The 12,890-nt window shown below is 32.1% G+C and overlaps 1 protein-coding gene across 1 annotated transcript; it reads right to left on the bottom strand.

Annotated features, from left to right (window-relative positions):
• Nucleotides 1-3,463, bottom strand: LOC110691467 (protein ROOT PRIMORDIUM DEFECTIVE 1-like). Its single transcript, XM_021868407.1, has 2 exons — nt 2,950-3,463; nt 1-2,237 (listed from the first exon to the last, which is right to left on the bottom strand). Exon 2 carries the CDS (start codon nt 2,039-2,041, stop codon nt 866-868), a length of 1,176 nt encoding a protein of 391 aa, XP_021724099.1. The 5' UTR covers nt 2,042-2,237; nt 2,950-3,463; the 3' UTR covers nt 1-865.
• Between the last annotated feature and the right edge of the window lie 9,427 nt (nt 3,464-12,890).

The raw sequence follows: 12,890 nt of genomic DNA, 5'->3' as shown, positions 1-12,890 counted from the left end.
TAGTAATTGTGTATTGAATGTAACTTTTATGGACATGCATCTATGACCAGAAAATTGTAAATCCCCAGCACAGATTTTTGTTAGGTCAGCCAGAATTATGTGTATGACCAAAATTCATTATTTATATACATAAACTTAAAGAGTAAATATCTAAGAATGATGGATAAATTAGGTTATGGAGTATATTACAAACTCTATGGCAATTACAAGGACCAGCTAAGTATTTTCTGACTTGAATTTCTGGCTTCTGCCTCCGCTAGTTGGTTTAACCTCTGTGTAATTGCACTGACCTCGGTTAGGCGGTATCTCTCCCAAGTCCCAACTGCATCACAAATTTTAGATGCTTGCTCTGTTACTCAAGGTCTTCTTTTAAAGCGCATGAGGGTTGCACAAAACCAAAAACTTGGTATGTAACATGCCCTATTATCGAGAAAAAACTGGCCATTTCAGACGTAAACAATTCAGGCCAGGGCCATAGCATAACTGACTACCACCTTACACTCCACAAGTAAATAGGCCTCTTGTAACATCCATGTTATCTACGTCAGTCACCACTATACACTCCACCACCCCACCCCCACTCCTGCAGCGATAACATTGGCATAATAACCAATATCTAAGATTCAAACCACAGTCATCGCATATGTTCACCTCTATGCACTCCACCTCACTCCCACCCCTGTGTTGATAAAATTGTCATCAATAACCAATAACCAAAATCCAACATTCAAACCACATTTGTCACATGTGTTGATGTTGTTCTCATTCTTCTGAAACACATTTGTCACGTGTGTTGATGTTGTTCTCATTCTTCTGAAACACATTTCGTGCCTCTGTCAAAATCAGACCTACTCATCTGCAAGCCTTATCCAGAACTTAAGTTTTTAACAGGTTTTCTTCCTTTCCTGGATTTGTTCATAAGGTAAATATACCGGTGCCGCATACCCACCAAAGGATGGTTTTCTAGCAGCCGATCTTTCCTGAAAGCTTCTCTAAGAACCACTGTCTGGGTCTTAATCTTATTTGAAACATAAAATATCCCCGGATGATGAACAATTGCCTTTTTAAACCTCAGCCCAAAACCTAAATAGTCCCCTAATCTTAAGATATTTCTCATTTCAGTCTTTTTCGAAACCAATAGACTCAGAATCTCATGGAGCACAGCCACAGTCCATTTCTCAGCTTGATCGCTTCGAGGCGCTAAATGAAATGCATCCTCATAAGGTGAAATGTAAGGCAAACATTGCCACTCATCAACCCAATCCTTCACCTTCTTCTGCAAATCAAATCCTGGTGGAAAATTTAATGGAAATTTTACAACCCTCCCCTTTTTAGACCCCAAATCATCCTCAAACTCCTTCCTCAAAATCATCGGCACCCCCAATTCCTTCCTCCATTTAATCAACTCCAATCCAACTTCAAAACCCCCCAAATTCTCACAATTATCACTACCCACGTCACCAATTTCCCTACATTTTAACTTACACAACCTAAAATACTCGGGAAAATACGAAACAAAATCGAGAACATAATTATCAGGCAAACCCAGATCAAATTTCAAATCATCAATAACACTAACAGGAATTCTACAACTTCGAGCAATCATTAAAAATCTCACTAACCTCTGAACAGCGGATTCTTTTTGCAACATTGAATCATGAATCTCCTGCTCTTCCTTGTGAAGGGTAAGAAATTGAGGGGTGAGCTTGACATTGGGAGGAGAAAGAGTGAAAAGAGAAGGGTATCGATGGAAGAAGTAGAGTGCAGTGGTGTGTGAAGGGAGATTTAAGCGAGACTTATGGAGGGAGGCAAGGGAGATAGGGAGAGAGTAAGAAGGGGAAGAAAGGAGAAGATTTTTGAGGGAGCAACAATGGCGGAGGTTTTTCTCTCGCTCAACTGCAAAATCGAGGAATGGATCTCGAACCCATTTGATTCTGGCATCAATGAATGTCCTGTGAAGTGTGAACTGTGGGAGTAGATGATGAAAGAACGAGGAATTTGATTGTTTGATAATTTTGGAAAAGAGAGAATTGGAAAACATTTTTTTGTACCGAGGGTTTTGTGAGGCATTTACGAGTACAGGATCAAAACCAATGCAATGCAATCTGGGCTAAAAGGACATGTTAACCCGAAACTAAATCTGAAGCAAGTGATAGAACCCACAAACATATTTTACTCAAAAACATTGTTGGCCTAATTTCACCTATCGTATTCCTGAAGAAAAATTCTGCCATCTCCTGCCAAAACAAATGAAATAAATTGAAGTAATCATTTCTAAAGGTACAAATTAGTTTGACACCAAATTAAGATCATCTTAGTAAGGAAAGAAATTAAATTAAACTCATGGAACGAGATTTGTAAATGACAGGATTTCACAAAGAATTTGAAATCCACTAAATTTGTCGCAATTTTCAATGTCAGGGAATTGAAGCAAATACAAATGCAAATTCTTGAATTTTCCAAACAAATGAATTAATCCAAATCCATAATTTGAAATGAAATTCCTACTCCCAAACTGACCAAGATTTTATTCAAAGATGTTTGATTTATAAGAGTAATCTACCCACTTCACAACATTTATGTCATTATGTGTATAGTGTATTGCGAAAAAAAATATTAAAATAATAAGAAAATTAAGAACAAATTATCAAATAAACATTATACAATGTCTGAACTCAAATCAGTAAATTCAATTAAAAATTAACGAAACCAAAACATTGATATTAAAGGCCTGTATCAACAAAAGCTTACACCATATTAGCACCAAAATATGAATTATCTAGTTATCAAAGTAAACTCCAAAAATTAAGTTAAATTGGTCGGGTAATTATTCAATAATCCGAACCCTAAATTAACTATACTAACAATTAATCAAACCAACGAAAGTGTAGAACTGATTGTGAAACTGATATTCGATAATTTAGATATATAAACTATCATGCTCCGTACCTCAGAAGCAGCTTCAATGGAGGAGAGAAATGAAGAATTCAGAGTACGCTTCAATGGAGGAAAGAGGGGGTAGAAACGCAAATTGGTTAGGTCGGGCCAAAATGATCAGCTCGAGTCTGGAGGTGCCCATTCGGGTCGTTGGATAGGATTTGGGTTGAGTCTAATTATGTCGGGTCTAGTTCATACTCCAATCAAGTTTTGGGAGCTATTGTATGAGAGAAGGAAATTAGGAGTTGAACGTAACTGAATTGATTGGAGCTGAACTGAACTGAAGTTAAGAAAACAGAATTCTCTTTAAAAAGAGAGAGAGAGAATTAGAAATTTTAATTTTTACATTAAGTAATTTCACTTTTAAAAAAAGAAAAATGATATTATAAGCATAACCCTTAAGGCTATGTATAAGAAGCTTTTAATTACACCAATTTGCGCGTGATTTTGTCGTGAATTCCTAACTTAATTTTATTTTATAATGTATATTTAATGCTTATATATAACCCTAATGGCTTACATATACCCTTTAAAAAAAACCACTCCCTCCGTTCTTGAAAGAAGATTATGTTTGCTTGTGATTTTCATGATTGGTAAAGAAAATAAGATTATGAAAAGCAATGATTAAATGTCACATATATGCAGTGGCGATTCCAGGAATTGCTTGTTAAGGGTTCGGACTCTCCAAGCAAATACCGGATATCAAATAGTATCATATAATTCAAAATAAAATTTGCATTTGCTAATTCGAGTGTGCACAATATATGTCATGTACAACAACAATAAAAAAAAAAAAACACAATAAAAAGTTTAACAAAATTACAATTAAACTCGACTTTCTACGATTTTTGCGATTTTGACACACGTTCTTTCCAAAAATATTCTAATCCTTTCATCTCCAAACTATAAAACACAATTCCAAAATATATACACATTAACATTCTACTTTCTACTTCACGAATTCTGATTTCACATTTTCACAATTCACATCATTTACCCAAATACCCATTTATTAATTAACAACTTTACAATTCCAATCAACACAACTTCAAATTTTTAATTAACAGTATCACTAAAAATATTATTATATAACAAATTTTGAATTCAATAACAATTTAAAACTTAAAAATAAAATTAAAAATTAAAAGCTAAACTTAAATTGAAGAACAGATACAAACTTTCAAGATATGAAAAAAAGTTCACGAATTGAAGGGTGTTAGACTGTGAGGGTGATGCTTCGTATAATTGGGTTTTAGGGGGAATTGGAGATTTTGAGATAAGTTTTTTTTGTAAAAAAAAAAAAAACAAAAAGGAAAAAAAAACCGAGATTTGGGGTTTGTGGGTATCGAACCCCTGACTTTTCTCCTTAAAAGTAATGCTCTAACCAGCAGTCCACATGTTGTGTATTATATTTATGCGCATAATTTAAAATTTAACCCTTTATAAATTATTATTTTTTTATAGAAAATTTATTCGTTTTTTTCCAGATCTAGTATGGGTTCAGCTGAACCCATACTAGAATCGCCACTGCATATATGATATATTAAGTATTAAGACATTAACATTAACTTTGAAAATGAGAATAGTTGCATTGAAAGTAGGTAAAATAAGGTTATGTTTGGTCATTAAATTATGAAAATATTTTGATAAATGGGTACCTATAGTTGCATGGGAAGTTGCATGTATAAGAGAAATGTGCAAATAAAATATGATTTTAACCAAAGGTATAATTTAAACGTAATCATTAAAGGGGAATTCTTAAAATGGAAAATGCCAACACCTTTTATATATGGGTACACATAGAGTTAAGTGCAACCAAGAGTAGTTTTTGTTTTGCTCATTTAATTTTTTTTTATTTGCTCATTTTAATATTTAAAATTAATCAAAAAAAATCAAATGAGCAGAAAATACCTTTGGATGCATCTTGAACCTAGGGGCATATAACTTTTTCACAAACTATTGGGTACGGACGTCTGCCCCCAATGTTTCATGTGAAAGGAAATGACGATCGACGATTGTAACCTTAGATTTAAAGCTACGTGGCTGGTACGGTGGAGTTCCCCGCCGCCAGGTTGCGCTTCTGGCCATGGCTGAGCAGGGTGCTTGTAGCAGGACAGCAGTAGAGGATGGGTGGTGGCTCGTAGCAGAGAAGTCGTAGGGGAGGGGTGGTGACCTACAGGCAGCAGCAAGGGAGGGGAGGTGGCTCGTAGCACGGCAGCTACAGGTTGGGTGGTGGCTGGTTGGGTGGTGTCGGTAGGTTAGGGTGGTGGCTGGTTGGGTGTGGCGTGAGGTTACGGTGATGATAATAATAATTAATAATAATTGATTTTATAATAAAGATTAATATTTAAAGATAACAATAATTATTAATAATAAATAAATAATATTTATTAATAATAATAATAATTAATATTTAATTATAATATTTAATGATTATAATAATAATGCGATAATAATAATTGCTACTACTATTACTACTACTACTACTACTACTACTACTAATAATAATAATAATAATAATAATAATAATAATAATAATAATAATAAAATAATAATAATAATAATAATAATAATAATAAAATCTGCTCGATTTGGCTCTGCTCTGCTCTGTTCTGCTGACTCCTGCTGTACTCTGCCTAGAAGCTCAAAAGAACAGGATCTTAGTAAAAAACAACAAGAACAATTAAGATCATAAAAATAAGTTAATAATCATGTCCAATGTCCATGTAATTCAAAATTTGGATCTGAATCAATTTTGATTCAGCTTTTGAGTATTTTGACACCACTAAATTTATAATTTGTAATGGTTTAATACAAGGATTGAATCTACAACCGCAAGTTCAATAACTATAAAATTATGCAATAAGCTATGTTGTATATTAGAGCAAGTGCGCAATTTTATTTCACAACAAGCTCTTACAAATGATATTTGAAAACGGAAAATGAAGAACATGTAATACTATATACTAAAATACACACCAACAATGAACATGTAATACTATATACTAAAATACACACCGGCAAATTAGACAAATGGAGAAAAAAAAAATAAAAAAAAAAATAGATCTGAGATACAAATATTAGAGAATCTAAAAATATAATAACTATTTCTTAAAAATCGATATGACATATCTTATTTTGTCAAGTTTTTTGAGAAAATATTCTACATATATATACACAATATTATATTACTTTTTACAGACATATATATTTTAACCATATATATTAAATTAAATATTCTTTTATATTATTCACATCATTTATATTATATTGTATATGATGTATATTTGGAAAAATGTATTGTACAATTTACGAATTTAGACATATCTTTTCACACAATTTATTTGGGTCAAGACTTCTTAGAAAATACTTTGCATTTAACAAGTTGTGCTACTTTGCAACCATATTTCTTCCTTAACAACTCAACATATATTTTCATATTTATCGTATTTGTATGTGGTAGGGAATATTTGGGAAAAAGACCTAAGATTTTTTTTAGATAATCTAATCGAAATTGAACCGCTATAAGAATATTTTAAGTATTACTAATATTTTCTCATTTTATGTATGAGGTGGCATGATACAATCCATTATTAACATTCTTTGTTATTACTATGAAATTATAATAATAGATTATAAATAATCAAAATTGAACCGCTATAAGTATATAATTTTCTCATTTTATGTATTTGGGTGGCATGATACAATCAATTGTTAACATTCTTTGTTATTCAAGTTTTAGTCGAATTTGCTTATGAAGACAGTTTTATGAGAATGGCAAATGGACAAACATATACTACCTCCGTTTTTTTTAATTAACACATTTCTATTATCACGCTTGCCAACACATGTTTTTAACGTTTACTATCTCTAATTATCAACATTGTAAAATTATAAAAAAAAATGGATATTAATAAAATATACATTGAGACGATTCAAACAATATTCCACACGATTATATTTTATCGTATCTATAAATCACAAAAACGAGTCAAAGTGTAGTGTGTGAATAATGTAAAATGTTAGTGGACCATCTCAACCAAAAGTTTAAGCTGATGGTTGAGACCTAGGAATATGTTATATACTCTATCATAAAAGTTAAACGGTATCAACTTAAAAAAAACGGAGGTAGTATATCTTATGCATACAAATTTTAAAGATCTTATTTCTATATTATTGAAATAATAAAATCATTGTAAAGTAAAAAAAAATCAATAGGTCTTTTTTCCATTTTTAACAAATTTCAATGGTCTATTTTGATTTATAAGTTACTGGTCTATTTTCTTGAAAAATTATATAGAAAAAATTAGGTTAAATGTCACATAAAATAAAACTTATTTTATTTTCATATATTTTATTAGTAATCCCCGTGCATCGCACAGTACCTAAACTAGTAATATGACTATATAAGGTATTGCTCGGAGCCGAAAACTAGCTAGTAGCCACTGAATTAATCTATCTCAATCATACGCATGCATGCGACAAGTGATTGGTACAAACTCAGAATGTAGACATAATCACATTAGATTTTCACCAGAAAATAAAATAAAAATTAAAATATAGGGAGTAACACACATTAGATTTAAAATTTAATGCAAGAAAGCGACAACGACAAACTGCATACGTGCTTAAACAAATTTTTATTTATTTATATAAAATTATACATAAACTATCATGTCTTCTAATTCTATTGGAAAGACAATAGACCATTTATATTCAACTAAATGAAACAAAAGAACTTTTGGCTCTTAAAAAACTGTTGTTTGTACTAACCAAATTTTATTTTATTTTTATACATATACATCCAATCAAACGGCTCGACCAAACTATTTAACTAAATCATAAAATGACCTACTTACCGACTTCTTTTTTTACCGAGTAAAGTAATTTTTCAAGACTAGCTTGTAGATTGTTTAGTTGCTTGGAGTTTTGGAGTAAAAATATCCAAAATTTGGAATTAATTATTCTACCTTTAAGATTCTTTATTTTATGTGCTATGCCGACATCAAATAAAAATCAAAAATCAAATTGGTTTTTTTTTTCAAAATTTTGCTAATCCCTTTTTTAAGGTTAAATGTGATAAATTGTTATATTACCAAAATAAAACTATGATAATTTTATTTAAAGGTAAGATACGAGGGGTATTTTAATGTAAACTTTGATGATTAATATTGATCACTAATAATATGTTGCTAGAAACTACAAAAAGTTACGGAGTAATACAGAGTATGGTAAAAATAAACATTGTGACATTATTTGTATATACTACCTTAATTTGTTTCTTTTTATTTGTCTAATTTGTTTATTTTTTCTCCATAATTTTCAATACACTACTGAAACTTGAATATCTCAATATACTTATTACAAAAGAAATATAAAAATAATAAATTGACATGTATCCAACAAAATCCTAGTCTATATTGACAATGTTTTGAAATAACACACCCAACATATTTATATACTTTTATCAATGTAAAGATGTTATAACCTACTCCCTCTGTCTCCGAAAGAACGACCCATTGGCCTAAATTTTAGTCCCAAAAAGAATGACCCATTTGCATTAAAACACCCACCAATTTGCTACAATATTTGTGCAAAATTAGCTTCCCTATATAAAAATTTGATTTTCCATGTAATTTTATTACTTTCTCTCTCTATTTTTTTACAAACCCCAAGTAAATTTATATTTTCAATATACTTTTACTTCTTTTTATTTAATTTTCTTAATACCCGCGTAATCAACTCAAATGGGTCGTTCTTTTGGGGACGGAGGGAGTAATAAATAATATTGTCTAAACCATTTTAAAATTTGTGTTTGAATAAAATTGATTATAAGAATTCCATAATTTGATTATTTTTAAATTTGGCTATCGGATTTCCACACCTAATTTATTCTCTTGTTTACAAACATATAAATTAGGAAAATTTCACTTTTGCTACCACTCAAACACCCCTATTTCACTTTTACTACTCATATATCTAAACTTTTATTTTATTTTGCTACCACCTAAAATCACATATCTTAAATTTTACTACCACTTAACACTTTCAGTTATTATTTCCGTTAGTGAGATCCAGCCACCCTCACTGTCACCTTCCGGCCACCCCTCCCTCCTTAGCCACCCTAACTACCTTCCCATCAACCATCGGAAAAAAAATTAAAAAAAACCATCCACCAATTTATTTTTTTTTTTAAAAAAAAACCAACACCCTTAATTGCCCAGCCCCCTCCCGTCAGCCATCCTCCCTCCTACCTTCAGTCGGCGCCTAAAACTTTGGCCAGCGTCGGCAACTTGACCCCACTCTCTTTTCCCCTTAAAACCGGCACCTCAAAGTCTCAAACCGTAAAAAAAAAAAAAAAAAAAAAAAAAAAAAAAAAAAAAAAAAACAGCCTGAAACCACCCAAACAGGTTTTAGGGTTTCGCTTATGGTGGTTTCGGTGTGGTGGTTTAGGGTTAGGGTGACCAAAAAGGGTAAGGGGAGGGGGTCAATTTCGGTGGTGGGAATAGGGAGGAGGGCCGATTCTGGTGGGGTGAATGGGAGGGAGGTGGTTTCTTGGTTTGGATGTGAAGGATTGTCGCGGCAACAAGAAGGGGAAAGGGAGGGGGAGTGGGCTACATAGGTGGGGAAAAGAGAGTAGCAGGGTGAGGTCGCCGACGCCGGTCGAAGCTTTGGGCATCGGCAGGGAGGAGGAGGGAGGGTGGCTGACGGGAGGGGCTGGGCAATTAAGGGTGGCTGTTTTTTTTTTTAATTTTTTTTTAAATAAACTTAACGGAATCCGAGTGAAATTTAAGATATGTAATTTTAGGTGGTAGGAAAATAAACTAAAATTTTAGATAGATAGCAAAAGTGAAATAAGGGTGTTTGAATAGTAGCAAAAGTGAAAATTTCCTATAAATTAATTAATCAAAAGATACCTACCAAATAATATGTAAACCTTAATATATAAATTAAGATTACATTACTTTACCTCAAGAATGAAGAAAATGATATAATTATACATTCAAAGCATTTTTTGTGAGGCTGACCACGTTGTATGGCTATCAGTAAACAAAATGGAGTAATTTCTATAACACTAATAAATTTAATAGGGTAACCCATATTCCAATGATCAAACTAGTAGCTAGGGAATTATTGAAATTGCAAGCAAGTCCCTAGCTACAACCGTTGGAGTTGCTCTAATAGTGTTGCCTAAATTGGTTTTCAAAGCTAAGAGCATCTTCAATGGTAAGCTAATTGTTAAATTAGCTTGCCATGCCACATATGATTGTTAGCTAATTTTCTTTGTAGCTATTTTGTACTCCAATGGTTAGCTACTAGCTTACTAATTAAATAAGCTTGATTTTATCAATTAGCTTTAAAATTTAATTATTTTAATATGTTAATCTCCAAAAATTTTGCAAACTTTTTTTCTCAAGCAATGTAGCTTATGCTTGGCCAAGCTAATTTTAATTTTTAACTCCAATGGTCAAGCTAGTAGCTAGAAAATTTTGAAAATTGCAAGCAACTCCCTAACTATAACAATTGGAGTTGCTCTAATCAATCAATTGTCAATAAGATTAAATTTCTATAATTTGGTCAATACTCATAAATTATTAAATTTTTTTGGAAAAAATTGTAAATAATCACCCCTTAAAACAACAAAAGCAGAAATTACCACTTGGTTGAGGTAGCGTTTTGAGGCAGCGGTTACCGTTTTGACTATTCAAAACACTATTAGAAAAAAGGGAGAGTGTTTGGTAAGGTGGCAGTTCAAGTAGCAATTAGCGGTATATGTAACGTTTAGGTAGCTTTTTTTCAAACGTTAAAATATTAGCGTAAGTAGCGGGTATCGTTTTTCAAATTTTGGTTACTATTTAAACAATATATGTAAACTCATACTATCAATCGTTACTTTGACAGCTAACCTCTACTCACTACTAATTGTCAGCTACTCGTTATCATGACAGCTACCCCGGCCCGCTACTCGACCGCTAAAACTACTCGTTACCTCTAGATTTCACCACCTCTTAACTAAAAATCATCGATTTTAGCGCTGAAACTTGGTCTATTAAGGTTTTGGGGGGTCATTTTGGACCTTTGGCTTCGATTAAAGGTCAAAATATCAAAAAAAAAAAAAAGTATGAAAATACCTTATTTGAGAGTTTCACACAAATTGAGGTAACTATCGACACACAAAACAAGACATTTTTTGCATTAACATTTTTGCAATATTGACCTCAATTTGATTCAAATGGACCAAAGTGACCCCAAGCCTTAACAAACTAAGGGTCTGTTCTCATACGATTATTTTCAGTTCAGCTCTAATAAGTTCAGTTCAGTTCAGCTCCTAATTTCCTTCTCTTATAAAATTTTCATTTCAGTTCAGTTCAATTCAGTTCCTAATTTCCTTCTCTTATAAAATATTCATTTCAGTTCAATTCAGTTCTGTTCAGCTCATTTCAGCCAATGAGAACATGCCCTAAGTTTTAGCACGAAAATCTATGCTTTTATTTTAATAAATGGAACAAAATATTTAGAGGTGGTGAAATATAAGTTTATTTAATTTTAAGGGTGATTATTTAAAATAATAAACAAAAACAGATGGTAAAATCAATTTGATGTTTTAAGGGGTGGTAAATATATATATATATATAGGGTCGGGATTCGGTGAGAACCACCCTTTATGTGAGAACCCACACCTTATGTGAGGACAAATCTTGGCCGCTAGATTAGATGAAATCCAACCGCTGAGATTATAAGCCTGCCTAACAAACTAACCTTCAGCCTCTACTTTATCTCTCTCCTTTATTCTGTCTGCAAATCAAAGCTCATCAATGGCGATTTACTTATCAATGGCGATTCACTGAGTATGCTCTTCTTTCGGCAAATTTCAACGGTTTCTTTCTGCAAATTTCAACGGTCGCAATTTCATCCATCATTGAGGTTTGTTCGTACTTTTAATTTTGAATTGCATGTTAATCTGAATGTTCAAAATATTTTGATTTTACATCTCTGAAAATTTTGGAATTGCATGTTAATTTTCGAATTGAATTACATGTTAATTTTCGAATTACATTAATCGAATTGAATGTTTAATTGCATCAATTATTTGATTGAATTGAATCAATTATTTAGGTTTGATTAATTTGATAGAGATTTTAATAATATCAGATTAAACTTGATAGTGATTGTAATGACGTCATATTAAACTTATGATAAAAAATGTTCTGAAATTTCCAATTGAATGCTCATATTATGTTGTTAGTAGGTTTTTATTTTCAATTGAATGTTGTTATTATGTTCTTATTTTCAATCAAATTTAAAATGAGCAAATAAATTAAAATGAGCAAACCTAAATATGTATAATAGAACATTTAAAATGAGGTAACTACAATTAAAATGAGCAAATATTAATTACATTCATAAGTAATTCAAAGATCTATAAGTACTCACTGTTTCGGGTAAAAACACTCAGTATACAGAATTGTGTATGTATGTGTGTGTGTTTGTGTGAGTGTGAGTGTGAGTGAGTGTAACAGTGTGTCTGTGGGCATTGAATTGCATGTTCATTTGACAAATGAGCAAACCTATCCCCCCTGCCCCTCCTCTTTCTGCTGATTTCAGAAACTGATTTCGGTTCTAATTATAGATTCTGAAATTATTGTGTGTGTGTATGTATGTGTGTGTGTGTGTGTGTAAGTGTGTATCTATATCTGTGTGTGTAAGTTTATTTAAGAATTTGATTCCAGTTCTAATTATTGAGAGTGTATGTGTGTGTGTGTGTGTGTGTTTAAGGAGGTGCATATTCACAAATGATGAGCAACAACGAACAAGTTGAGAGTCAATCAAGTACCATCACAAATGTGCCAACTACTCCTACAATAGTAGTTTCTCCTAGAGTAGCACCTTTGATCACTTCTGGAGGAACAAAAGAATGACATCCAATATGCCCCAATGAGTTGAAACCAGCT

This window comes from Chenopodium quinoa, unplaced genomic scaffold (assembly GCF_001683475.1).
Source record: "Chenopodium quinoa cultivar QQ74 unplaced genomic scaffold, ASM168347v1, whole genome shotgun sequence".
NCBI lineage: Eukaryota > Viridiplantae > Streptophyta > Magnoliopsida > Caryophyllales > Amaranthaceae > Chenopodium > Chenopodium quinoa.
This window is presented reverse-complemented; position numbering and strand designations above follow the sequence as displayed.

Coding starts and splice junctions, on each gene's coding strand:
- LOC110691467 (XM_021868407.1), bottom strand. CDS start 2,041: ATGTTTTCCAATTCTCTCTTTTCCAAAATTATCAAACAATCAAATTCC.